Genomic DNA, 27,421 nt, shown 5'->3' with positions numbered 1-27,421 from the left:
GAGCTGCAATTTCATTTAAGACTGACATACACTCAAACAGGTCTTTGTTCCTACTGAGTAGTTAATACTAAGAAATATAGTTTTCTAACTACAAGAAAGAAGGGCTGAAAGCATACAGGTGGACAAAATGTTGGCCAATGTTTGCTTATGAAAAGATGCCTCTTTGCCAATTAGGTCATCTCTTGCCCTTGACCCAGCAAGTTACTACTCTATTTATTCTCAAATTTCTACTTTCGGAAGAACATGCTAAGGATGGGAAATGAAGTATCACAACTTTCTCCTTTCTATATGTCACTTACTTAAAATGACCAATTGTCATTAATGGATCCAGTCATTTTTATTTAGAAACAGTCCATAAAAGAGTTTAAGTTTTTAACTGCACAGGAAATCAAGAGATTTCAAGTAACTTTCAAGTTAACTATAATTTTGTTTCTAGAATAGAATAATTTTTCTCTATTTTTTAAAGTTTTTCAAGGCGCCTGGGTGGCTCAGTCAGTTAAGCACCTGACTTTGACTCAGGGCATGATCTCACAGCTTGTGAGTTTGAGCTCTGTGTTGGGCTCTGCGCTGACAGCTCAGAGCCTGAAGCCTGCTTCAGATTCTGTGTCTCCCTCTCTCATTGCCCCTCCCCCACTCACACTCTGTCTCTCTCTCCCTCCCTCAAGAATAAACAAACATTAAAAAAAAATTTTTTTTTAATTAAATTTTTCTAAACAGAAGAGTGTTCATTGTGGGCAATAAGGAAAATTCAGAAAATTTTTAAACACAAAAAAAGTCACTCAAGATAGCCATTAAAACATTTTTGGTGTATTTCTGGTGCTTATGGGACAGAATAAATGTCTGTTCCTCTGGGACAGAAAAACAAACAAAACAGAGAATACATTGGTATATTTCCTTCCCATCATCTGTCTACATCCATGTTCTTAAAACAAAATAAAACAAAACAAAAAGCAAAAAAGAATTTTAAAAAAACAACTTGATTTTGTGTTTTGTATTATCATTTTTTCACACACAATTATCCTTACATATAATGAGCAATTTTCTGTACTTAAATTCTCTTTAATACTTTAACATTTTTTTTTCTTTTTTTTTTTTTTTTTTTAATTTATTTTTGGGACAGAGAGAGACAGAGCATGAACGGGGGAGGGGCAGAGAGAGAGGGAGACACAGAATCGGAAACAGGCTCCAGGCTCTGAGCCATCAGCCCAGAGCCCGACGCGGGGCTCGAACTCCCGGACCGCGAGATCGTGACCTGGCTGAAGTCGGACGCTTAACCGACTGCGCCACCCAGGCGCCCCAATACTTTAACATTTTTAACAGCTACACTGTCTTATACTGTGTAGATGTACTATAATTCACTTGGTTATTCCCTTAATGTTGAACTTTAAATTGTTTCACTATGTATATCTTCCCTACCATACATTTTGTAGGTAGTAGAATTATACAGAATGCTACTTTAAAACCAATCCCATCCAAATTAATGTATGCCCTGCTTTCTTTCCTCTATCCTTGCCTCCCTCTCCCTCCCCCCAAATCTGAAGAGAATAAAATACCACAAGCATTTTATGGTAAAATCCTCTTTGTGTGTAAAGCCATTTCAGAGGCAATGTTGGGTTTATAAAATAACTTGACTAATGGATAAAATATATGAATGCTTATAAACCTTAAAGGCAATTTGAGGCTTTGTGTATCCTAATTTGTTAACCAAGAGAAGAATGAGAAATAATGGCATGTTTTATTTCCCATCATCATAATACATTTTTAAAAACAAAATACTTAAGGCTAAACTGACAATTTCTAATTATGAGGAATAACCTTGATCCCTTCAAAGTGGGATTTCTAGATTTTATACTGTATTACTACCTAAATAGGATGCCATGCTAATGACAATGGTGAATAGCAGGGCAGTGCCCAAAACAAAGAAAACAAAGATGAATTTCATTTGGTATTTGAGAAATGTGGATTACAGCACTGTCTTTAAGGTGCTTTTGAATCAAGTTCCCTGGCTTTATTTTTCAGGTTAAAATAATTTAAATTTATACCTTCTTGAATTTCCCTTTCAACAGATTATTTAAGAAACATTAAAAAAAAAATTCATCTTTACAAGTGAAGACATAAACATTAAAATAAGACACTAATATTTTGCCTACCAAATTCCAAATTAGCAGTGACTTTAAAAATTAAAATATGTGGTGTTCACAGGGATGTATGGGTAGGAAGTGCCTTTCTAGAAGACAATTTGGCAGTGTATTTCCCTCTCTGTCAGAGATCCCACAAACTTCCAGTTACATGTAAAATGCTGTCTTCACTTCTGGGAGGAACTGACCCTGTTGCTGATATAATCCAAATATAGCTGTAATTAATAGATGTGTCAACATCAAATATTTGGGGCCAATTACTGTTATTTTAAACATAGTTCTTTATTTTTGAAGTATAGTTGACATATAATGTTATATCAGTTTCAGGTGTACATCACAGTGATTTGACAAGTCTATACTATGCTCACCACGGTAAGTGCAGTCACCATGTTATTTCAAATTTAAACTTCTGAAATTTATTTCCAGAATCCAAAGATTTGGACCTCAACTATATATAAAGCCTTACCAATTTCCTGAATAACTACAGGCAAGCTAAGTGAGTAAAACAGCACTACTGTGGAAGAAAAGTATACACAAGTAATTTATTTAACACAGAGGCCGATCACCTGCCAATGAGTACTGTAGAGGAAATCCACAAATCCATTTCTGAAGTTATGGATTCAGAACCCTGTTTCACGTGTTGATTTCCCTGAGATAAAAATATCTATTCAAAACAGTACTTGTTGCCCAAACATTAGATAGGAGCACTGCTGTCACTCTACTAAAAACAGCCACCTATAAAAATGGATGTTACTTATATCTAAAAAAAGATTAAGGTACCTGCTTCCTAAGGGACCTGTAGAAGAGTTAGGTGATGTTTTTCTTTAGCTGGATCTTTCTCCTTCTTCTGAAGTCCCTGTAATTAGTCAGGCTCAAAGCATCACAGTAGGCTCTAACTTCAGCTTACCCCCTCAGGTCCATCCATCCAGTTACCTAGTGCTGGAAATGATACAGCTGAAACATCTCCTGCCAGTGTACTTCTCTGCATTCTCACCATTCTCACTGCCACCATTCATTCAAGGCCTCAAGTCTTCTTGCAGAACTCCCACAGTAGTTTCCAGCCTCCTGTCTCTACTATTCCATTCCATCCTGTGCACCAATGCCTCCTAACCAAGTGAACTCCCTACTCAGAGATCTTCAGTGAAGAATTTTTAATGACCCAGAAAAATGCTTAAGATAGAATAAATTTTTTAAATGCACAGGCTAAAATTATATACATATACTATAGTCTCAGTTATGTTAAAAAGCAAGTCTGTGTCTATGTATGGGCACAAGCAGAAACATACATGACATCCACACACAAAGAGAAGAGTGGGGCAAAAAAACACATCAAAATGTTAAAAGTGGTTACTGCATAGTGGTGAGGCTATAATTCTTACTTTCTTTTTTATCTTTACAGTAACAGATTTATGGTAAAGTCTCTTTTAGCTAAGTGTCTCTATAAATCATCTATAATGAACACACAGTTAACGTTATAGCCATTAAAATACCTTTTAAAGAACTTTTCACATGTTCCCATTACCTATAAGCCTAACTCCTCATCTCCTAGAATTCAAGGTCCGCCTCAATCCAGCCCCTATCTCCCTCCTTGTTTTAGTTCTTATGGACCTTGATGTAACCTGGGCTTCTTAAAAACCAGATTAGGGGCGCCTGGGTGGCTCAGTCGGTTAAGCGTCCAACTTCAGCTCAGGTCACGATCTCGCAGTATGTGATATCGAGCCCCGCGTCGGGCTCTGTGCTGACTGCTCAGAGCCTGGAGCCTGTTTCCGATTCTGTGTCTCCCTCTCTCTCTGACCCTCCCCCGTCCATGCTCTGTCTCTCTCTGTCTCAAAAATAAATAAACGTTAAAAAAAAAAAAAAAACCAGATTAGATCACTCCCACCATCCCCTGAGCACAGCTGCTTCTCAAACTGTTTCGCTCTGAATATTCACTCCACCTGGAATATGGCCCCTTCTCACTCCCACCTAAAAAGCTCCTATGTGTTCTTTAAGGTCTATTTTCAATGCTCCAGAAACAGCAAATACTACTACACCCCTTCCCCTTGTCCACAGCAGACAACACTAAGTTGTCTCTCTGACTCCAGGCTCCTTCTCGAAATCCTCAATTCTATGGCCCTAGACAATCCTTACTAACCAATCCATGTTAACATACAAAATGAAATATATCTGTCATTCCTGTAACAATCTAATATAATTGCCCTCTTCTCCCCCAGCCCATAGGTCTTTGTACTCTTAACGGAGCTTATCTCCTCTACCTTCTATTAACAATCATTTACTTAATTGTCTTATCTCCTTTTCCTACTAGATTTTAATCTGTACAAGGGCAGTAATTATGTCTTATTTAACTTCACATCCCCTACAGAGCCTTGCACGAAGTTGGCACTCAAAGAGTTGCCGAATACTCCATTCTTTTGAGATTATCTTATCACTCAAAATGGCTAAATATTTGAAAGTTTTCTTAAAACAATTAAATTCTTCTTGAAAAACAACTAAAGAGTCCAAGTTCATTTCCTCAATTTTAGCCAATATTCCCACCTTAACTTAGTAAGACATTGTCTAATATCACACAGCAACCTGCAAGTTCAAAGGATAGAACAAGAGAAGCTGAGATGAGACAACTGAGCCTATTCTGAGGGAATTATGTCCAGATACAAAAGCTACTGAATTAAACTACCACATTTTTAGAATTTTTTTCTACCAATCTCCTTAATCAAAAACAAAATATTCTTTCTGACGATGGAGAATCTAAAGGACTCTGAGCATCAGAAATATGTTGCTTTAAAAAGGGATTCAAAAAATAGGGAGATGAAAAGGAAAAACAAAAAGCTAAAAAAATCAAGCAAGGCATCAACAAAAGTTACGCAAATAGTCTGGTAAAGTCACAAGAATTTTTTACCTAAATCAGAAACCCAGCTCAAGAAATGGGAGTAGAGTTAAAGCTGGTAGTACAGTAAGACTCATGCTGCCATCTAGAGGTTAAAGGCGAGACAATTTTCCTCCTCAATCAATCAACTGCATGCAGTTAATTTAACTTCTATTATAGAGGGAGACTGAACAGGCCTTACAAAGTAAGCCAGACAACTATCTCTGTCAGGCCACAAAGAATACCCAGACTGTAAGAGCCAGTTTTGCTCTCCTTCTCTTCCTTCAGATTAAAATAAAAAATGTAAAGAACAGAGCTAACTGTTCTTTAGAATTTTATCTAGATGGGAAACAGTTTCTAGATATAAATGGCCATTTTTTTTCAAAAATAATATGCCTCGAGGATAGAGAAGTCTACTATACCACAGGATGGCTTGGAGGCAGAAGTTTTTCTTTGGTACTACCTTTGTACCTTTGTTCTCCTCCTTATGATTTTCTTAATATTTTCTTTTCTCTAGCTTACCTTATTGTAGAATACAGTATATAAGACATATAGCATAAAAATATGAGTTAATTGATTTTATCTCATCAGTAAGGCTTCTGGTCAACAGTAGGCTAATAGTAGTTAAGTTTTGGGGAAGTCAAAGTTATACAGAGATATTCAAATGCACAGAGGTTTGACACCCAAGCCCCATTATTCAAAGGTCAACTGTATTTCTCTAAAGTACCAAATGAGCTTTAGAAACAAAACAAATTAACATGGGTTAAAAAAGAGAGGGGCAAGCCAAGAAACACTCTTAACTATAGAGAACTGAGGGTTGCCGGAGGGGAGGGGGCGGGGCAGGAATGGGTTACACAGGTGATGGGTATAAAGAAGAGCACTTGTGATAAGCACCAGGTGTTGTATTTACGTAATGAATTACTAAATTCTACACCTGAAACTAATACTACACTGTATGTTTATTGGAATTTAAATGAAAACTTGGAAAAAAAAATAAAGCACTAATGAGCAAATGAAAATTAAAATGAAATTAAGAAGACAATAACATTGGGGCACCTGGCTGGCTCAGTCGGAGGAGCACACAACTCTTAACCTTGGGGTCATGAGTTCAAGCCCCACATTGGGGTATAGAAATTACTAAATAAATAAACTAAAAAAAAGGGAAAACAATAACATTTGTAACATCAAAAAATAAAATATTTAAGAATTAACAAAATGTAAAACTTGTATTTCAAAAACTACAAAATATTATTGAAAGAAATTAAAGACCTAAGTAAATAGAAAGACACAGTACATTCAGCTATCATCTTAATATTATTAAGATGGGAATACTCCCCAAACTAATCTACAGATTCAATGCACTCTCTCAAAATCCCAGCTGACTTCTTTGCAACAAGTTAAAATTCCTATAGAAATTCAAGAGACCCAGAGTATCCGAAACAATCTTGAAAAAGAACAAAGTTGGAAAACTCACACATCCCAATTTCAAAACTTACTACAAAACTACAGTAATCAAATCAATGGGGTAGTGGCATAAGGACAGACATAAGATCAAGGAAGCAGAACAAAGAGTCTAGAAATAAACCCTCACATTTATGGCCAACTGATTTTTGACAAAAATGCCAAGACAATCAATAGGAAAAGAAAAGTCTTTTCAACAAATGGTGTTTGAAACAACTGGATATATCCACATGCAAAACAATGAATTTGGATCCCTACCTCACACCATATACTAAAAAATTAACCTAAAATGGATCAAAGACCTAAATGTAAGAGTTAAAACTATAAAACTCTTAGAAGAAAACACAGGCATAAATCTTCACAACACTGGATTAGGCAATGGTTTCTTAGGTATGAAACCAAAATACAAGCGACAACAACAAAAATAGATAAACCAGACTTAAACAAAATTTGAAAATTTTGTGCTTCAAAGGACATCATCAAGAAAGTAAAAAGACAACACACAAAATGAGACAGAACTTCTGCAAATCATATATATGATAAGTGACCTGTTTTCAGACTATACAAAGAATATCGGGGTGCCTGGGTATCTCAGTTGGCTAAGCATCCAACTCCTGATATTGGCTCAAGTCATGATCCCACAGTTTGTGAGTTTGAGCCCTGCATCAGGCTCTGTGCTGACAGTGTGGAGCCTACTTGGAATTCTGTCTCCCTCTTTCTCTGCCCTTCCTCCTCTGCTCACTGTCTACTCTCTCTCTCTCTCAAGATAAATAAACATTAAAAAAAAAAAAAAACCCTCTCACAACTCAATAATAAATATATCCAATTTAAAAATGGGTAAAGGATCTAGGGGAGCCTGGATGGTTCAGTCAGTTAAGCGTCCGACTCTTGGTTTCAGCTCTGGCCATGATCTCACAGTTCATCTCACGCTGTCTGTCTCTCTCAAAATAAATAAATAAACTTAAATAAAAACAAACAAAAATAGGTAAAGGTTTTAAATAAACAGTTCTCCAAAAAAAAATATACAGCTGGTCAATAAGTACATGAAAACATGCTCAATATCATTAGTTATTAGTCAAATGTAATAACAATGAGTCTAAACAATAAGATAGTACTTCACATTCATTAGGATGAATAATAATTTTTTGAAGACAAAAACAAGTACTGGAAAGCGTATAGAGAAATTGGAACCCTCATACACTGCTGGTAGAAATGTAAAATGGTGCAGCCAGTATGGAAAACAGTCTGACAATTCCTCAAAACGTCAGATGTAGAGTTATCATGTGACTCAGAAATTCTACTTCTAGTTATAAGCCCAAGAGAACAAAAAGGCAAATCCACACAAAAACTTGTAAGTAAATGTTTATAGCAGCATTATTCATACTAGTCAAATAGAAGAAATCCAATGTCCATCAAGTAGGGGATAAGTAAAATGTGGATAACCGGTGGATAAATATATCTATGAATGGAATATTATTTGACCATGAAAAGAAATTAAGTACTGATCCATGCTATAACATAAACACTGAAAATGATTCACAAAGACCACATTTGTATGATTCCATTTACATGAAATATCCAAAATAGGTAAATTCATAGACAGAAAGTAGATTAGTGGTGGCCTAGACCTGTGGGCCTAGGGGGTAAATGAGGAATGACTGCTAACGGGTACAGGGTTTCTTTCTGGAGATAAAATGTGGTGATAGTTGCACAACTCTAAATATATTAAAAACCACTGAACTGTACAATACAAATAAGTGAATTGTATAATGTGAATTACATCTCAACAAAGCTGTTATGTAAAAAAGAAAAAAAAAGAACAAATGCATCAGAGTCCCAAGCTTTAGCATTGTTTTAAATGGCATGATCCTTTGCTTTCCCACTTTCACATTCTATTTAAAAATATTTTGAATATAGCCATTAATTAGCTCATCTGCATGGACTACTAAAAGGATTCTAGCCTTCAGAGACAAGAGACAAAAATTTTTTAAAAGGTAACATGTGTTGAGAACCAGTGTTCAATAGGATTCACAATAGTTCCACTGGTTTGTTGTTGTTGTTGTTGTTGTTGTTTTAAGATCTTATTTTTAAGTAATCTCTGTACCCAATATGGGGCTCAAATTTACAACCCCAAGATCAAGAGTTGCATGCTCTACCGAACCAGCCAGGCGCCCCTAGTTCCACTGGTCTTAGTTCCAACAGTCCAAGCAAAGGACTGTTGAAAAGACTAAATCAGGATCATGTCCAGATAATAATAGTGATGGACTAAAGTCCAAGTAGAAGATAAAACCAAATCATCACCAATAAGCTTCATCTTATTTTTACTACATGTGATCATCCAGCCATTAGAGGAAAAATTCCAGACATTACAAGACCTTTAAACAATACTTCTTATCACTAAAATTCCAACTATCCAGAAAAAACAATTTCCAGAGACTTCCACCTTTTCACTTTTAAGTCAATGGATTTCATTAGAGAAATTCCATCTTTTCACTTGAAGTCATCAGCAGTTATCATTCACTCAATCATATTTATTTGCATACTTACTATGCAAATTCTTTACTGTGCAAATACATGCACGTTTACTATATGCCAGGTACTCTAGAAAGACAGCTCAAATTATGACTCTTACCTAAAAGAGTTATAATCAATCTAAGGGATAAAACATGTACAAAAAATCTCCCAAAGTGGTAGAAGTACTATATGAATGAAACAAATGAACTGTTTTAAGAGCAATTTAGGAGGCCAGGAATGAGAGGCCTGATCCTTTTCAGATCAGGAATGAGAATGAACGACTAATGAAAGGGGTAAATTTGGGTCTAAATAGTGAAGGACGAATAAAAGTTCTAACATTAGAAATAGGTCAGGGGAGTTTTCTGAGAAAAAGGAATAGCATGGATAGAATTAAGAAGGGCAAGTGTTTCAGGAAGAGCGACTATTTCAAACAGGAACAGTGTATGGTGTTTTGGTAGAGAAAAAGTAAGTAAGCAAACTAGACATTAAGCTAGGACCAGAGTGAAAAGGATTTTGAATGCCGTTCTAGAGTATGAATTTGACCACATGGTCAGTAAAGGACTACTAATGACTAATAGCAAAAGTCAAAAGAAACAAGTGATACGTTAGAAAAATTAATCTGATTAAGAGTAAACAAGATGGCCTGGAATGCAGTGGTTAAGAGGTAGGGAGACTGGTTAGGTGACTGCAATAGTACCAGCAAAATAAGAGGGATACTGAACTCAGAAAGAAGAGAAATAAATTCTTTATATGGTAAGGTAGTTTACAATTTTTCATATTTCTATATATTCCATGAGAATTTCATATAAATTCACTGCTCAAATGAAGCCAAGGGACTTCTATCATGACAAGCTATAAATGCCTACACAAAAAATTACTACACTCCCAAATCTCCATACCAAAAGGGTTATCTGAGACATAATCACATAACGAATCAAAGGGCATGGTTCATCTTCCAAAAGACACAATCTAGTTACTATCAACCCTAGAAGGTACACATTATTTCTATACTAACATTTAACAATGCCCTAGGGAAGTGACAAACAATCATGTTTTGAGGACAAATATTTTTTGCATTTTTTTTCTTTCCATCATCTTTATCAGTGCAGATATTTGCATGAAAACAGGATCACTGGTCCTTGGGGATTCATCAGTTCCTACTGCTTATTTTTCATCCATGTCATCCTCTCAATTAATGCAGGAAAGAGGATTGAGACATCGAAACACCAGATTAGGGTGTCAAGTAAATGTCAACCCTTAGAGTAGATGAATAATCTGTAAGGACAAAAAAAAGATCTTGTTTTTATGCAAATACACCATATATGATAAAACAAAGATTGACTATACCCAAGAAGTCCAATACATACCAATATAAATCTTTCCAATTCTAAATTTTAAAACTATTTTCTGTATGTCAGTTAATTTGTTGTGATCAGGGAAAATGACAATAAGTTGCAAAGCACTGATACAGAAACTGAAATAAGGCTGAATTTTGAACCAGAAAAAAATTCTGAAAAATTTCAGCTGTGCTCATGGGACTCATATAGCAGAAATGAGCATTTGTTTCAGAATTTTGGTTTAGTGCTTAAGGTGGCTATGTTAGGTGACTGCAAATCTCTACCTCCAGAGTCTTAAGTTTGAGAAATACAAACACTTAATAGTAATAATGTTTTTAACTATGTGGATCAAAAACTAAAACAAACCACACCAAATTTCTCATTCTGTGGAAAGCCATTAAAATAATCCTTACTGATATTTAGGGAACTCTGTTCCAAAAACGGAAATAGCGAAAGAATAATTCATTCTGTATAAATAGCTTTCAAGGTAATAGTAAATAGTTGATAAAGTCCTTTATAGAAGGTATCCAGCTAGTAACAAAAAAATGACAGAATTAGACAACCACCATTTGGCAACCTATAATAAAACAGGGTAACGAGGCAGTTACCAAAGGCTACTGAAACTCTGCTGTAAGGCTGACAGAGAATTTTACAATGAATAATAGATCAGGCTAATAATGCCTTTATCAACTAATTAATTTTAACATCACAAAGAGAGATAGGCAGACATGATGTACCTTCTGATGGATGTATACAATACCATTTATGAAATACTCTTGCCAAAATAACAATTAAAAGTTCAAGCTGTATCTGTGCAGGCTTCTATATCTAACTACCAGGGAATAAAAAAGGGATAAATGAACATATTAAACACTACCATAGGAATGTAAACAACAAAATCCAGAATGTAGAAAATTCTACAGAACAAATAACTAGTTTTAATAAATGGTAAGGGAAAATAAAAGGGAAGTGGAACTATGACAGATTAAGAGAGACTTAAGGGACATATCAATTAAATACAGTGCATGAACCTTATTCAGGGCCTGATTCAAGTAAACCACCAATTGATAAAGACAATGTAAGTCAACAAGGGAAATCCGAAACCCAATTAGCTATTTGACAACAGTTTGTTAAAAATTTTTAGGCACAGTAATGGAATGGTGGTTATATTTTAAAAGTTTAGGGAAGAGGGAGACAGACCTTGTTTTTTGGAATTATATATGAAGCTATTGGGTGATGAGGTAATAGGCTGCTTAAGATTTGCTTTAAAATAATTATGGGAAATTATATAGGTGAAACAGATTGGCTCTGTATGGACTATTGAAATTAGGTCTTGGGAACATGAGACCATTATTCTATTTTTTCTACTTTGTGGCTCAGTCAGTTAAGCATCCAACTACTTTTGATTTCGGCTCAAGTCATGATCTTGGGGTTCATGGGATGGAGCCCCACATCAGGCTCTGCACTAAAGGTGCAGAGCCTGCTTGGGATTCTCTCTCCCTCTCTCTGCCCTACCTCTGTTGCTCATGTACGTGTAATCTCTCTCTCTCAAAATAAATAAAAAACATTTTTCAAAAATGGGGAAAAATACTTTATTATCTTTCTCAGTAGGAAAGCAGAAAAACTAATTAGAAGAAATAAAGCAATTTCAACTACAACTAACTAGAGATAGTAATGTTGATAAATACATTTGGCAATATAGTGTCTTCTTAATATAATAAGCATAAAACTTCATCTAAAAAACTGACAGAGTATTGGCACAAAAACAGACACATAGACCAATGGAATAGAATAGAAACCCCAGAACTAGACCCACAAACGTATGGCCAACTCATCTTTGACAAAGCACGAAAGAACATACAATGGAAAAAAGACAGCCTCTTTAACAAATGGTGCTGGGAGAACTGGACAGCAACACGCAGAAGGTTGAAACTAGACCACTTTCTCACACCATTCACAAAAATAAACTCAAAATGGATAAAGGACCTAAATGTGAGACAAGAAACCATCAAAACCTTAGAGGAGAAAGCAGGAAAAGACCTCTCTGACCTCAGCTGTAGCAATCTCTTACTCGACACATCCCCAAAGGCAAGGGAATTAAAAGCAAAAGTGAATTACTGGGACCTTATGAAGATAAAAAGCTTCTGCACAGCAAAGGAAACAACCAACAAAACTAAAAGGCAACCAACGGAATGGGAAAAGATATTCGCAAATGACATATCGGACAAAGGGCTAGTATCCAAAATCTATAAAGAGCTCACCAAACTCCACACCCGAAAAACAAATAACCCAGTGAAGAAATGGGCAGAAAACATGAATAGACACTTCTCTAAAGAAGACATCTGGATGGCAACAGGCACATGAAAAGATGTTCAGCGTCGCTCCTTATCAGGGAAATACAAATCAAAACCACACTCAGGTATCACCTCACACCAGTCAGAGTGGCCAAAATGAACAAATCAGGAGACTATAGATGCTGGAGAGGATGTGGAGAAACGGGAACCCTCTTGCACTGTTGGTGGGAATGCAAATTGGTGCAGCCGCTCTGGAAAGCAGTGTGGAGGTTCCTCAGAAAATTAAAAATAGACCTACCCTATGACCCAGCAATAGCACTGCTAGGAATTTATCCAAGGGATACAGGAGCACTGATGCATAGGGCCACTTGTACCCCAATGTTCATAGCAGCACTCTCAACAATAGCCAAAGTATGGAAAGAGCCTAAATGTCCATCAACTGATGAATGGATAAAGAAATTGTGGTTTATATACACAATGGAATATTACGTGGCAATGAGAAAAAAATGAAATATGGCCTTTTGTAGCAACGTGGATGGAACTGGAGAGTGTGATGCTAAATGAAATAAACCATACAGAGAAAGACAGATACCATATGGTTTCACTCTTATGTGGATCCTGAGAAACTTACCAGGAACCCATGGGGGAGGGGAAGGAAAAAAAAAAAAAAGAGGTTAGAATGGGAGAGAGCCAAAGCATAAGAGACTGTTAAAAACTGAGAACAAACTGAGGGTTGATGGGGGGTGGGAGGGAGGAGAGGGTGGGTGATGGGTATTGAGGAGGGCACCTTTTGGGATGAGCACTGGGTGTTGTATGGAAACCAATTTGTCAATAAATTTCATAAAAAATAAATAACTAACTAACTAACTAAAAACATTTAAAAAATTTTTTAAAAATAAAAATAAAAAACTGACAGAGAGATAAAGGATTATCTTTTTTTTTTTTTAAGAGACAGAACATGAGCTAGGGAGAAGGGCAGAGGGAGACAGAATCTTTTTTTTTTAAGTTTATTTATTTTTGAGAGAGAGAGCAAGCGAGTGAGAGAAAGAGACATTGTTGAGTGGAGGAAGGGCAGAGAAAAAAGGAGAGAGAGAATCCCAAGCAGGCTCTGCACAGTCAGCACAGAGCCCAATGTGGGGCTCAAACTCATGAAATCCCAAGATCAGGATCTGAGCCAAAACCAAGAGTTGGATGCTTAACCGACTGACCCACCCAGTGCCCCGAGGTAAAGGATTATTACGATTATTATAGCATTTACTATCCAGAGCTAGTAAAAGAATCAACTTCTATATGATAACAACCTTGCATTCATGAATTTAATAATCACACATTTGCCTTTTCATTATAAACCCTGGAAGTCCATGATACACGTGCTAAGTAGTAATTTTGCCAAGACGTAAATTTTAATCATGAGACATAAATGACCAGTTAACACAGAGGAAAGTTAGATAAAAATGAGTAAACCTAGTAGACCAACTAGCAACCATATTTCAAAACAGTTTGTTGTTTCCTGCTCCTTGATTCATGAAGTGGTTAAAATGTTTTCTTGGGAAAAGAAAGCAACTGCTAATGACAGTGATGGAAATATTGAAAAGATAAAGAGACCTAAGGAAGTGATGACAATTAGTCAAAAATTAAGTTTCATAGGTGCCTGGGTGGCTCAGTTGGTTGAACAACTCTTGATTTTGGCTCATGAGCTCACAGTTCATGAGATAGAGCCCTGTGTTGGGCTTTGTACTGACCACATGGAGCCTGCTTGGGATTCTCTCTCTCCTCTCTCTCTACGCCTCCCCCCACTCGCTGTAAATCAATCGATCAACCAATCAATCAATCAGAAGTTTTAAATTAAATTTTAAAGTGACATATTGAATTTGGCACTAATTTAAAACAACAATGGGAACAAATTCTCTATATGCTCTATAAATAAGAAAAACAATTTATGAAACTGTTTTTGGGATTGTTCCAATCAGTGCAAAACTTGCATGTTTGAAGAAAATTATAAGCTACTGTAGCCTCTTACAACTGTGGATTCAGGAAGGTCTCAGGAAATTCTAACCATAGTATTATGTTGAGTTTCTCTTTCACTTAAAAAGTGAGAAATTCTACAATTCCTTTCCCAGTTTTATAACGAATACAGTATGGAAAGAGATATAATCTATATGGGCTTTCCTTTGGGGAACCAATCTTTCCTCCAATTCCATGTGATCTGAGTCAGACTAATCCCTCTAAACTGTGTCTGTATCCAGGACTCAAGCCTGGCCCATCAGAATGTTCCATGCTAACTGGCCAAAGGAGTGGTTCTAAAATAGGTCTAAGTCAAGATGGTATAGTCTGAGTCCTCCCCAGGATCTTTCTTTTGGAATGTTCATAAAAGATGTTCTTTATTTTGGGATTACAAGATTTAAAAACATATAAACTGGAGCTCCTTTTGGCCACCTTCCCCACTGCTAGTTCAAAGAATAAGGCTAATGCAAGAGCCTTGAGCTGCAAAACAAAAGCCAAGAACAAGAATACATCCCAATGACATCATTAAAAGTCAAAGATCTAGATACCCTCAAAGCTATTTCTACTCCTGAAATTTTGATTTGCACGAATAAAGTCCCTCTTTTGCTTAAGCTAGTTTGATTTGACATTCTATCGCTTCAAACTCAAAGGGTTTCCAATATACTTTTATTGTATAGAGAAAAATAACTTGTTACTGAGTAAATGCCATAATTGTTCCAGTGTATTATACCACAAAAGGCACACTAGATTATAGTGACTCCTTACCTTCAGAATGCCTAATAAAGATACTTTCTGAGTTACAGCTAGAACTCATCATGAAATGTACAACCTGCAACCCTGAATAAATGTGATCGTATGGGTACTCACACTCATCTAGCCCCAGCTGATAGGCCAAGTTCTGCAGGCCCCGTACCTTCTCCATCAAATTAGCTGTGGTGAGGCTCCCCAGTTCTGAAACAGAGTAATTTATTTCAATATCATTTCTTTCTACTGTTCTCTAGTGACAATCCATTCAGATTAGGAATCTTTCTTATAAAACTTTTCAAGCTTAATTCTTATCTAATAAATAGAAAACGGATCTCTTCTCATCCAATCATTCTCTCTATACACACACACACATACACACACAGAAATCAGTGAATTTTTCCTACTGTTGCAAAATGCTTCAGATGAACTTACCCATTTAATGAGAAAATAGCATAAAAACATAGCAAATTATGTTTTATTCTAAAGATCCTTTTATAACTTTCATTTTACCCATCACACAAAATAAACACACCATTAAAATATGAAACCTTGTGATCTGACACAACACTGAGAAAGTCTCAGACAGATCTTTGTCTTACAAAATGGCACTGTCTCCACTATCATTTATAAGTCCCCATTATTCCAAATAATAATAAAATAGCAACAAAACAGTTACTGTTCCCCATTTCCCTAAGTTAGTAAACAGAGACTAAACATTAATCCAAACTACCTTCAAACCAAAATCCTATAAATTTTTTTAAGTATACTAGATAAAAAGACAGCATACTTAAAATAAAAACTTAGTTTACCAGATTTTCATTTAAATAGCACACAATTCCTTTTATGTTTAGATACAGATCAATTGGAATGGAACATGATGCTATAATCCCTTACTAAAAATGTAAAGTTTCCTTAGGAAATTCATACTGATGGGACATTATATAAATGTCTGTTTGGAACATTACAACAATGAACCCGAGATGCCCTTGAGACTTAATTTTTCCATGGTTGGAGGAGGGGATCTGCACTTAAGCATTTCATGCAGAACAATGAATTACTTCTGAAATCAAATAAAGGTGTTATTTTCTCCCACTTATCATGCCACACTCATTATCCATATCTGGCATAAGTAGACTTTCGTGATCTGTTCGGCTCTTGAATAGCTCAAGAAAGCCAGATTTTTACCTTAATTTCAGTCTATTACTTCACAACCATCATGAATCTTATCACCAGAAGGATGATAAAAATTAAATAAAGTAGAGCAAAATCAAGGAAAATTAATGTTTTTTAATTTAAATTTCCACTTTGTGGTTGAGTTCCAAGTCATTTATCAAACAACAATATTCACTACTTCTAGTATTCTTTATGGAAGAAATTGATGGCATAGAAAGAACTAAAAGACAGGTCTTAACCCACTAAGAGGTTATCAATTAATAGTACTGACAACAATATATGGCAGTAAATCCTAAATAAGGCACTTGTGTTAGAGTGGTAAAGGACTAGACTTAAAAGATCGGTTTAAATTTTAATTCTAATAAATCTTGGTTAAGTTAACCTCTGAACCTTAGACACCATCATACCTAACTCACAGGACCTTTATGAGAATTAAATGGGAAATTTTTATGTGAGAGCTTTTGTTGACTGTAGCATTATACAAAATAAAGTTAATATTAAAGGAATTTAGCAGCAGCAGAAATCATCATGACTGGTCCTGAGTTGAAGGGATTTATACATGAAAAGATAGGGACAAGCATTCAGACATGAAGAATCATGAATCAGCTTAGTTAAGCAGGCTGTCTGACTGCAGCAGAGAATACCCATAAGGGAATAGTGAGAGAAAAATTGGAAAGGTGGTTTGTGGAAGAGCATAAACGTCAGGTTAAAAGTTAGAAGTCACCAGCATTGCTTACCTTTCAACATGTCAATGTCATCACGTTCTATTTCAGCCATCCATTTGGGTGGAGAACTAGTAATAGGCTGTCAAAATGTAAGAATACATCCACTCAGATGCATACAAAATGTAAAGAGATCGTAATCTTCCTTCTTATAAGAAAAGTAGATTGTCCTACAGTCTTCAGCCTTCAGGCTTTTGTTCAAAAATACTGACAAATTATAATTTCAAAAGTTCAGATTTCTCTAGGTTCAGATATGGCCTGCAAAGAGTCACTTTACAAAATAATACTGCTCATCTTTATAGTTGGTCTCAGAGAAATTATCTTAGAAGAAAGGTCTGGGGACACCTGGGTGGCTCCATCAGTCAAGCCTCTGATTCTTGATTTGGGTTCAGGTCATGATGTCATGGTCCATGAGATTAAGCCAAAAGCCCCATGTCATGCTCTGCGCTGACAGTGTGGATACTACTTGGAATTCTCTCTCCCTCTCCCTCTGCGCCTCCCCCCACCTCGATCTCTTTGTCAAAATAAAGAAGAAGAAGAACAAAAAGAACAAGAAGAAGAAGAAGAAGAAGAAAGGTCTGACCACTGTTACTGTTTCATGCGTAAGAGATTAGTAAAGCAATGAAAGAAATTACTTGAAATCCAGTTCTGGTAAAAGACTCCAACTGAACTGCTCGAGACAATCAGCAAGTAACATTCTCTGGCACAGGAGAAGATTCAAAGAAAGATGTCTCTGTCTCTCTCACACACACACACATACACACACACACACAGACACACAGGAATATTACTCGGCCATAAAGCAATGAAATCTTGCCATTCGTAACAACACGAATGGACCTAGAGGGTATTATGCTATGTGAAATAAGGCAGAGAAAGACAAATACCACATGATTTCACTTATATGTGGGATCTAAAAGAAAAAAAAAAAAATGAGGGGAGCTTGGGCAGCTCAGTTGGTTAAGCGTCTAACTCTTGATTTTGGCTCAGGTCATGATCTCACAGTCATAAGATCGAGCCCCATGTTCAGCTCTACGCTGATAGTGCACCGAGCCTATTTGGAATTCTCTCTCCCTCTGCCCCTCCTCCACTCGTGCTCACATGCTCTCTCTCTCTCACAAAATAAATAAAACTTAAAAATAAATGAATAAGCAAAAAACAGAAACAGACTCATGAATACAGAGAACAAACTGGTGGTTGTGTTGGGAGAGGAGTGGGCAAAATAGGTGAAGGGGATTAAGGGATACAAACTTTCAGTTATAAAGTAAATAAGTCACAGAAACAAAAAGTACAGCATAAGGAATATAGTCAATGATAGTGTAATATATATAATTGTTGATTCACTATGCTATACTCCCGAAACCAATATATTATATGTCAACTATAATTGAAGTAAAAATTTTTTAAAGAGGGGCGCCTGGGTAGCTCAGTCGGTTAAGCGTCCGACTTCGGCTCAGGTCATGAACTCGTGGTTCCTGAGTTTGAGCCCCGCGTCGGGCTCTGTGCTGACAGCTCAGAGCCTGCTTCAGATTCTGTGTCTCCTTCTCTCCCTGCCCCTCCTCTGCTCATGCTCTTCTCTCTCACAAAAATAAAGACTAAAAAAAATTTTTTTAAAGAAGTAGTCCTCAATTTGTGAGAAGACTATCATGATCATCACTTCAAATTTCATTTTACTGTAACATTTTAGAAAACTTTAGAACTTTTATCTTCTCATTTATGCAAAGTAAACTTACATGCTCACTTCGCGTATACTATGAAAAGTAAACTTGCAAAATATGAAAGAGAGCCCATTCTTGGAATAACTTTTGGCAACAGTTTTCAAGCCTAGTTGCACATGAGAATCATCTATGTAACAAAAAAATACAGATGATGTGGACACACTCCAGATGCACTGATGTAGAGTATCAGAGGTGGGGAAAGGGTCCAGTGAAGAGAACAGAGCAACTGACATTACAATGTTTTTTTTTTGTTGTTTTTTTTTTTCAACTCTGGATACATTTTATTTATTTACTTTTTAACACAGTTTATTGTCAAATTGGCTAACAGTGTGTGTAAAGTGTGCTCTTGGTTTTTGGGGTAGATTCTAACGTACTGTTTATTTAACTTCAAAAACATTTCAGTACCCTACACATACAAAAAAGGGTAACAGAACGTTTTAGGGCCTGCTGCCTTGAAAGTAGGAAAGTTGTAGCTCTAATGGATGCTTTGCTTTGCCTTCTAATGAGCCACTGAGAAATTTCAAATTCTTGTAAGGAAGTATAAGCTAAGATCATAATGCATCTCATAAACAAAAGAGAAAAGTTTCAAAATCATGGTTTGGTCAAAAAGAATATTAGTGTTACATTAAATATTTCAACTGCCTTGCCTTAAAAGTTTTCACGCTGAGAAAAGTGGCTAATAGACATAGGTCAAAATGCCAAAATAGAGCATTTGGACAGAGGAAGACATTATTATCAACATGATGATAATATAAACAGATTTCCAGGGCTATAGTTACAAACTGATTTTAAGCCTATGACATTTTTCTTGAAAATAAAGAAACAGGAGATATTTAAGCTTTTACTAAGGAGTAAAACACTATATAAACGTCATTAGGTAAATAAAATATTACTTACACTTTTAAAGGAAGCTGCGAATTCAGCAACACCTGGTACTGAAAAGAAAAAACATATTATTTATTCAATAAATATTTTAGTGTCCCCAGACATAGAGGAGCCAAATAAGAAGAAGAAAACAGCCTTGTCTTCAAGGAGCTTACAGTCTGGAAAAGGAGAGAAAATCGGTAATTATTTTTTAAGTGCTCCAAGAAAGATACCAGGTGATATGGGAAGACAAAAAAAAAAAAAAAAAAAAAAAAGGGAGAGAGAGAGGAAAGAAAAGAAAGAAAAGGAAAAAAAAAAAGAGAGAAAAAGAAAAAAAAGAAATCTGTATCTGACTGAAGGGAGGGAAGAAAAGTTTCTCAAAGAAAATAATGCCTCAACTGAACTTGGAAGGATCAGGAGTTAGCTGGAAGGACAGGGAGATACAATATGTCTTACCAAAAAATTTAAATTTACTTTTTTACGTATGCTGTTCTATCAATCCAGTTGTTACTTAAATGCCTCACAAGAAGAATTACATTAGAAAACAAAATGATAAAAACAGATATTTAAAAATAAAATATTGTTGGGGTGCCTGGGTGGCTCAATCAGTTAAGCATCTGACTTTGGCTCAGGTCATGATCTCACGTCTCGTGGGTTCGAGCTCTGCATCGAGCTCTGTGCTGACAGTTCAGAGCCTGGAGCCTGCTTCAGATTCTGTGTTTCTCTCTCTCTCTCTGCCCCTTCCCCACTTGTACTCTGTCTCTCTCTCTCTCTCTCTCTCTCAAAAATAAACAGTAAATAAAATAAAATACAGTAAAATAAAATGAAATAACTGTTCAACCTCACTAATAAAGAAACATGAACTAAAGATAATAAATATCAGTAACGTCCAATAACGGCTAGTATCTGGGTAAATGGGCACTCACACACAGCCATCCTCTACATTGTGTACAAAGGTACATGTTAGAGGTACATGTTAAGTTGTTTGTAATATCAAACAGTGGACTAAAGTTTCCAAATAGGGTAGGAATATATAAACTACAGTATATCTACATAACGAAATACTTCAGGAGAATGAAGTAGATCTAGACCTACTAACATGGAAAGATGCATTAATAAATTACTAGGTGGGATAAGTTAAGCTATATTAGCCCAACCTGTACATGTGACACATCATTATAGCAAAAACAACAAAACAAAACAAAAACCAAAACCCAAAAAACCCTGCTGTATACTTTAAAAATATGTATTTGGGACGCCTGGGTGGGTCAGTCGGTTGGGCGACCGACTTCGGCTCAGGTCATGATCTCGCGGTCCGTGAGTTCGAGCCCCGCGTCGGGCTCTGGGCTGGCAGCTCAGAGCCTGGAGCCGGTTTCGGATTCTGTGTCTCCCTCTCTCTGACCCTCCCCCGTTCATGCTCTGTCTCCCTCTGTCCCAAAAATAAATAAACGTTAAAAAAAAAAAAATTTTTTTTAAATATGTATTTGTTTATCTATATAATCATTATAAAAGCCAAGAGGATTTGTACCAAACTATTAATAGTGATTTTACAAGAGTGCGTGAAGGAAGTGAAGAAATACTTTATGTATCCCTGAATTGTCTGAACTTATTTCAGATGTAATTTTTTTAAGACTGTCTATCATCTCCTGAGTCACACTGTGTCCTGAAAAAGTTAAACCACCAAAAAGCTATTCTTAACATCAGACCACAGAATTCAGTCTCTTCCCTGTGAAGTAAAATCAAATTTTTAACCATTACAGTTAAATGATAACTTCAAAACTCTCTCTCAAAGTAGCACTGATTCTCCTGTATTACTTCTGATATCAAGAAACCAAAAACTTACATTGTTCTGGCCAAAGGTCTGGCGAGGCACGGTCAAGTTTTTCAAAACTTAGCAGAGATGCTTCCAGATCTGTCCCTAGAACAAAACACCCACATGAGCCAAGAAGACACAAAACATGTTAATTCACATTTTATAACACTTCAAACTCAAAGAACATAACAAACTGGGACACTCTCTTGGAAGTCTAGAAATCCGAGTTCTAGAACTACTGACACTACCAGGCCATGATGTTATAAAAATAAACCATTCTCCTTCATCAAACTTCACTTTTCTGATCTATAAACTGGGAGCAATATTTTAGTGGGGTGTTAAGAAAAATAAGTAACAATAAACCCATCTGTATCTTCACTCATACTCTTAGACTTTCCCGCAATTAAGTGTCCCTGCTCCCAAGAAAGACAAACTCCTCTGCAGAGCTCTGCATGCCATTTTTTTTCTTGCTTTGTCAAAGATATCATCTTGAATAATCTTTCTTACACAATTAATTTCTATGTTTTCTACTGGCTCATCCTCAACAGCAAGCAAGCCTGTTCTAGAATTTCTCCTTCTTTGAAAAAAATTCTTCTATGACCCCATTACCTCCTTTTTCCTCCTTCATTTCAAAAGTTCTTGAGTTGTCTATCCTGCTATTTCCACTTCCTTTACCTCACATTCTCTCCTTAGCCCATGACAATCAGGCTTCTGCTCCTGCCTACATGGAAAGTGTTGTGGTCAAGATCACCTATGACTACCTATGTTGTTAAATCCAGCAGTCACTTCTCTGTTGTCTATTATGTGACCTCTCTGCAGCACTTACACACTGACCACTCTCCTTGAAAAACTCCACTTCCAGCTTCTATAAAACCTCTATGATGTTGATTCTTCTCCTACCTCACTGACTCCTTCCTCATTTTCCACCACACAGGTCCCACCCTAGGCTGGCTTCACTCTCTACCTGAAGTCTCCTAAGGAGATCTCATCTAGCCCCACAGTTTTTACCATCATTTATATGTCAATAACTCCATAATTATATTTCCAGTCCCAATGTTACCCAGAACTTCAGAGGAAGAGCTAGGAGGCTACTTAACAAACTCCTCTGCCAGAGCTCTAATAACTCCTGACATCTGTCTCTATTTACATGTGTGAAAACCGTAAGTCTAATACATTCAAAATCATCTCCACCTCAAGAAATAGAACCACCATGAACCCCAGTTCTCAAACCAAAATCCAGATGTCATCTATCCTTCATGCCTCCCTTTCCTTCACCCGTCCATTAGAATCCATTAGTAAGTCCAGTAGTTTCCCTCTCCAAAATACACCATGAAACCAAATTAACTAGCCAAGGAACCATCACTTCTCTCCCAGACTATTCAGAAGCCTCTCAACAGTTCTCCCTGCTTCGATTTTTACCTCTTCCCCTCTCTACCCAAATCTGTTCTTCACAAAGGAGCCAGAACTGACTTTTTTTTTTTAAATGTCAATCAGTTTGTGTCACTCTTCGGCTTAAGGGACTTCTTCCCAGCTAAGTTCATGAATGTATATTGTATCTGCCATGCCCTAGAAAAACATCATACATGATCCAGCCCCTGCCTAATTCTTCCATACCATTTGATACGTACCATTCCTTCACTACTCTTGCCCTGGCACACAGTAGATGCTCAACATTAATAACAATTAACGTTTGTTGAGTATCCATTGTGTGCTCAGTATGATAGACAGTTGCATAAATTAGTTCATTTAATGGTCTAAACAGTGGTTCTTAACATTTTCTGGGTGAGTCACATCTTTGGAAATCTGGGGGAAAAAGGGCTATGGATTCATTCCCTGGAAAACGTACGTATGTATAAAATTTCAACATGTGCTTTCCTTGGGGTGCCTGGGTGGCTCAGTCAGTTAAGCGCCTGACTCTTGATCTCAGCTCAGGTCTTTTTTTTTTTTTTTTTAATGTTTATTTATTTTTGTGAGAGAGAGAGAGAGAGAGAGAGAGAGAGAGGAGACAGAGTGCAAACGGGAGACAGGCAGAGAGAGAAGGAAACACAGAATCTGAAGCAGGTTCCAGACTCTGAGCTGTCAGCACAGAGCCCGATGCAGGGCTCGAACTCACAGACCACGAGATCGTGACCTGAGCCGAAGTTGGACGCTTAACCAACTGAACCACCCAGACGCCCCTCAGCTCAGGTCTTGATCTCAGAGTCGTGAGTTCAAGACCTGTGTTGGGCTGGATGCTGGGCATGAAGCCTAATTAAAAAAACAACAACAAACATGTGCTCTTCTCTAAACTGGATCCCCCCCCACACACACACACAAATATTCTACGGGAATTTCCAGCAGCATTCTAATTGGTAAAGAACTCGACCCTAATAAATTGTCTTAATTATGCATCCAAAAATGGTAACAAAGAAAAGCTGTGTGTAACACACAAAATACCAATTTTCAAATTCCCAAGGAATGTTACTGATGGGAAGCTCAATCACAACAAAAGTGAACTTACTGAGAATAGGATCCAGTAACAAACAAGGGTGGTCTTATGATCCCACGGTCTGGGGCATAACTCAGAATTTGCTGTGAGTGCTACTCTCATTCATTAATTCCAACGTTCTCCTTTTTAAAGAAGTGCTAAGCAAATTTAACATTAAAAAGACAAATGAGTAAATGACCTAGATTTAAATTAAATCTTACAGAAAGAGACAGGTAAAACACTAAAGATACAAGCTAGGGGCACCTGGGTGGCTCAGTCGGTTAAACATCCAACTCTGGCACAGGTCATGAGTTCTCAGTTTATGAGTTCGAGCCCCACATTGGGCTCTGCACTGACAGGGTGGAGCCTGCTTGGGATTCTCTCTCAACCTCTCTGCCCCTCCCCCACTCTCTCACACATGCACTCTCTCTCTCAAAATAAATAAACTTTTAAAATAGTGAGAAAGCTAGGCAGTGGAATATTTTAGGATGAGATACTTATTTAGAAGCTGTATTTAAGTTCAAAGTGCTCAACTTGATTTTGTCAGATTAAAAGGAAAAGATTAGGTGAAGAGTGCAATTCTGTAAAAGATAAGCACGAAAACTGAAAAATCAAGTGTGCAAATAGAGTGACTATGGAGATGGCTAGAAGATCAAGGGAAAACAATGTTTCCAATATTCTTCCTAGCCAAAAAAAGGAAAAAAAAAAAAATAGAGAACACAAGAAAAAAACAAAATACAAGCAACACAATTCTAAAATCTCCAAATTTATAAATATAAAAACAACTTAGTAATAAACTAAAAAAAAATTTTTTTTAATGATTTTTATTTATTTTTTTTTAATTTTTTTTTTTAACGTTTATTTATTTTTGAGACAGAGAGAGACAGAGCACGAATGGTGGAAGGGCAAGGAAAGAGGGAGACACAGAATCGGAAGCAGGCTCCAGGCTCTGAGCCATCAGCCCAGAGCCCGACACGGGGCTTGAACTCACAGACCGCGAGATCGTGACCCGGGTGAAGTCGGACGCTTAGCCGACTGAGCCACCCAGGCGCCCCGATTTTTATTTATTTTTGAGAGAGGCAGAGCGTGAGCAGGGGAGAGACAGAGTATGAGTGGGAGAGAGGCAGAGAAAGAGGGAGACACAGAATTTGAGGCAGGTTCCAGGTGCTGAGCTGTCAGTTAAGAGCCTGATGTGGGGCTCAAACTCGTGAACCACGAGATCATGACCTGCGGCAAAGTCGGACACTTAACCTACTGAGCCACCCAGTCGCCCCATAAACTAAAAATTTGAATAGCAATTACTTCTACTTCTATCACTTGGCTGATTTTTTAAAAATTCTGGTAAGATACACATAATAAAATGTACCACTTTAACCATTTTTAAGGGTACAGTTCAGCGGCATTAAAAACATTCACACTGTTGTGTAACCATCATTACCATCCATCTCCAGAATATTCTCACCATTCTAAACTGAAACTCTGTACCCTATTAAACAATAACTACCCATTCCCTTAGTTGACTTTATAAATGTCCTTTTTTGTTTTTTCTGGCAAGAAAGACATTTTAAGAGAGCATCCAGGCAGAAGGGATATTTTTTGACTCTGAACACCCATAATTTCTTATACAGTATGCACCTGTGCTCAAAAAACTTAAGACTAAGTTAAACTTGAAACCCAAGACTAGTAAATTATTGATTAAAAATAAAATGTTAGGGGCGCCTGGGTGGCACAGTCGGTTGAGCGTCCGACTTCAGCCAGGTCACGATCTCCCGGTCCGGGAGTTCGAGCCCCGCGTCAGGCTCTGGGCTGATGGCTCAGAGCCTGGAGCCTGTTTCTGATTCTGTGTCTCCCTCTCTCTCTGCCCCTCCCCCGTTCGTGCTCTGTCTCTCTCTGTCCCAAAAATAAATAAACGTTGAAAAAAAATTTTTTTAAATAAATAAATAAATAAAATGTTAATTGAAGGTCTACTGCTTGCCAGACACTGTGCTAAACTCTGGGATCCAACCATGAACAAGACAGACTTGGTATTTATAATCTAGCATGAAAGGGGCAAAATTAACAGACTAATTATGCTGACAGTGAAGGTAGTGAGACAGTGAATAACAGTGAAGAGAGGCAACTTCAGATACTGTGTTCTGGGAAACCTTCTCTGGGAAGTGATTAAAATGAGACCTTAAAGTACAAAAGCATTTACTTGATTGATTAATCTCTTCCTCCCCCAAAGCACCTAACATTTTGCCTTTCATACAGTGGAAACTCAGTAATAGCTCTCCTGGCCTCAATTTCCTCATTCCTGAAATAAACTTTCAAGATTTCTTCCAAACACAAAATGTGTTTGAGAAGAGAAAACTACGTATCAATGAAACGGACGTGAGGATGGGGGCGGTAGAAGCAAAAATTGAGTTCAGAAATGACTGCAAAATCATAAATAAGGCAGAATGGAGTGCAGAAGAATGCGGATATACCAAAACCACTTAACTGCTATCTGAAGTGACTTGTATCTTAGACAACATATAGACAGAAATCGTTCACTCACTGGGCCTGAGGAAATACATACAGAAGAGGCAAGAGAGTATGAGATAAGTGCATGACTACGAAAAGCTCAATTCTCATCTTTCTCTGGGAAGGGACCAAGACGGAAGGGACCAAAACAGGGCAACGGTCCCAATCTACCGAGACAGGAGAATATCAGGTTTTGCTTGTGGCTTAATTCCGGGAATGAGGTCAGCCACCAACCCCAGCTAGGGTTTGAACGAATCTTCCCAGATGCTCAAAAAGAAGAGAATCGACCCTTCCATGGGGTGCCCTGAGAAGAAAACTACACTAAAGCATCACATTTCCCCCCAGCAGTATATCCTCCTCGGCCCTGCCTCACCCAAATGGGGCGAAGGGAGGGCTAGAGCGACCCCGACCTTCCGCCTGGAATGGGCCCCACGAGGGTGCCCTCCTCCACCCGCTTGGTACGCAGAGGGGAAACGGGGCACCTCCGGAGCTACTGTGAAGAACAGGCGAGCTTGAAGACACACCCGCATCCTAAGAAAAAGAAGCCTAAAGGAAAGGGTTGGAGCTCAAGAACAAAAGTGTAAGTTCGAGGGTCAGGCAGAGAATGGAAGTCACCAGCAGAGCAAAGAAGGAGGTTGCAGCCGAAAGGTCTCTATGCCGGCTCTTACCGTCTGTGGGAGACGCCATCTTCCAACCCATGTCACGTGACGTGGCCAACCGTCGGCGGGAAAGCTAGGATCCACAAGCCACGCCCCCAGAGAGAAACCCCTATCCCCAACTTGCAGCCCCGTCTCATTTCCCCGC

General features: G+C 37.4%; 1 protein-coding gene across 2 annotated transcripts in view; it reads right to left on the bottom strand.

Moving 5' to 3' along the window:
* The window catches only part of LIN52 (lin-52 DREAM MuvB core complex component), a 111,566-nt gene extending 84,182 nt beyond the window's left edge, over positions 1-27,384 (bottom strand). The window contains exons 1-6 of one of the 2 annotated variants that reach the window (XM_043556609.1): positions 27,286-27,384; positions 21,679-21,753; positions 19,869-19,906; positions 17,269-17,335; positions 15,479-15,562; positions 7,812-10,251 (exon numbers count right to left, since the gene is read on the bottom strand). In XM_043556609.1, coding sequence (XP_043412544.1) covers positions 10,208-10,251; positions 15,479-15,562; positions 17,269-17,335; positions 19,869-19,906; positions 21,679-21,753; positions 27,286-27,316 — 339 coding nt within the window. In that variant the 5' untranslated portion in view covers positions 27,317-27,384 and the 3' untranslated portion in view covers positions 7,812-10,207. Of the gene's footprint in view, positions 1-7,811; positions 10,252-15,478; positions 15,563-17,268; positions 17,336-19,868; positions 19,907-21,678; positions 21,754-27,285 lie in introns of those variants that run through there. The other variant, XM_043556608.1, reaches the window with a different exon arrangement.
* Between the last annotated feature and the right edge of the window lie 37 nt (positions 27,385-27,421).

This window comes from Prionailurus bengalensis, chromosome B3 (assembly GCF_016509475.1).
Source record: "Prionailurus bengalensis isolate Pbe53 chromosome B3, Fcat_Pben_1.1_paternal_pri, whole genome shotgun sequence".
NCBI lineage: Eukaryota > Metazoa > Chordata > Mammalia > Carnivora > Felidae > Prionailurus > Prionailurus bengalensis.
This window is presented reverse-complemented; position numbering and strand designations above follow the sequence as displayed.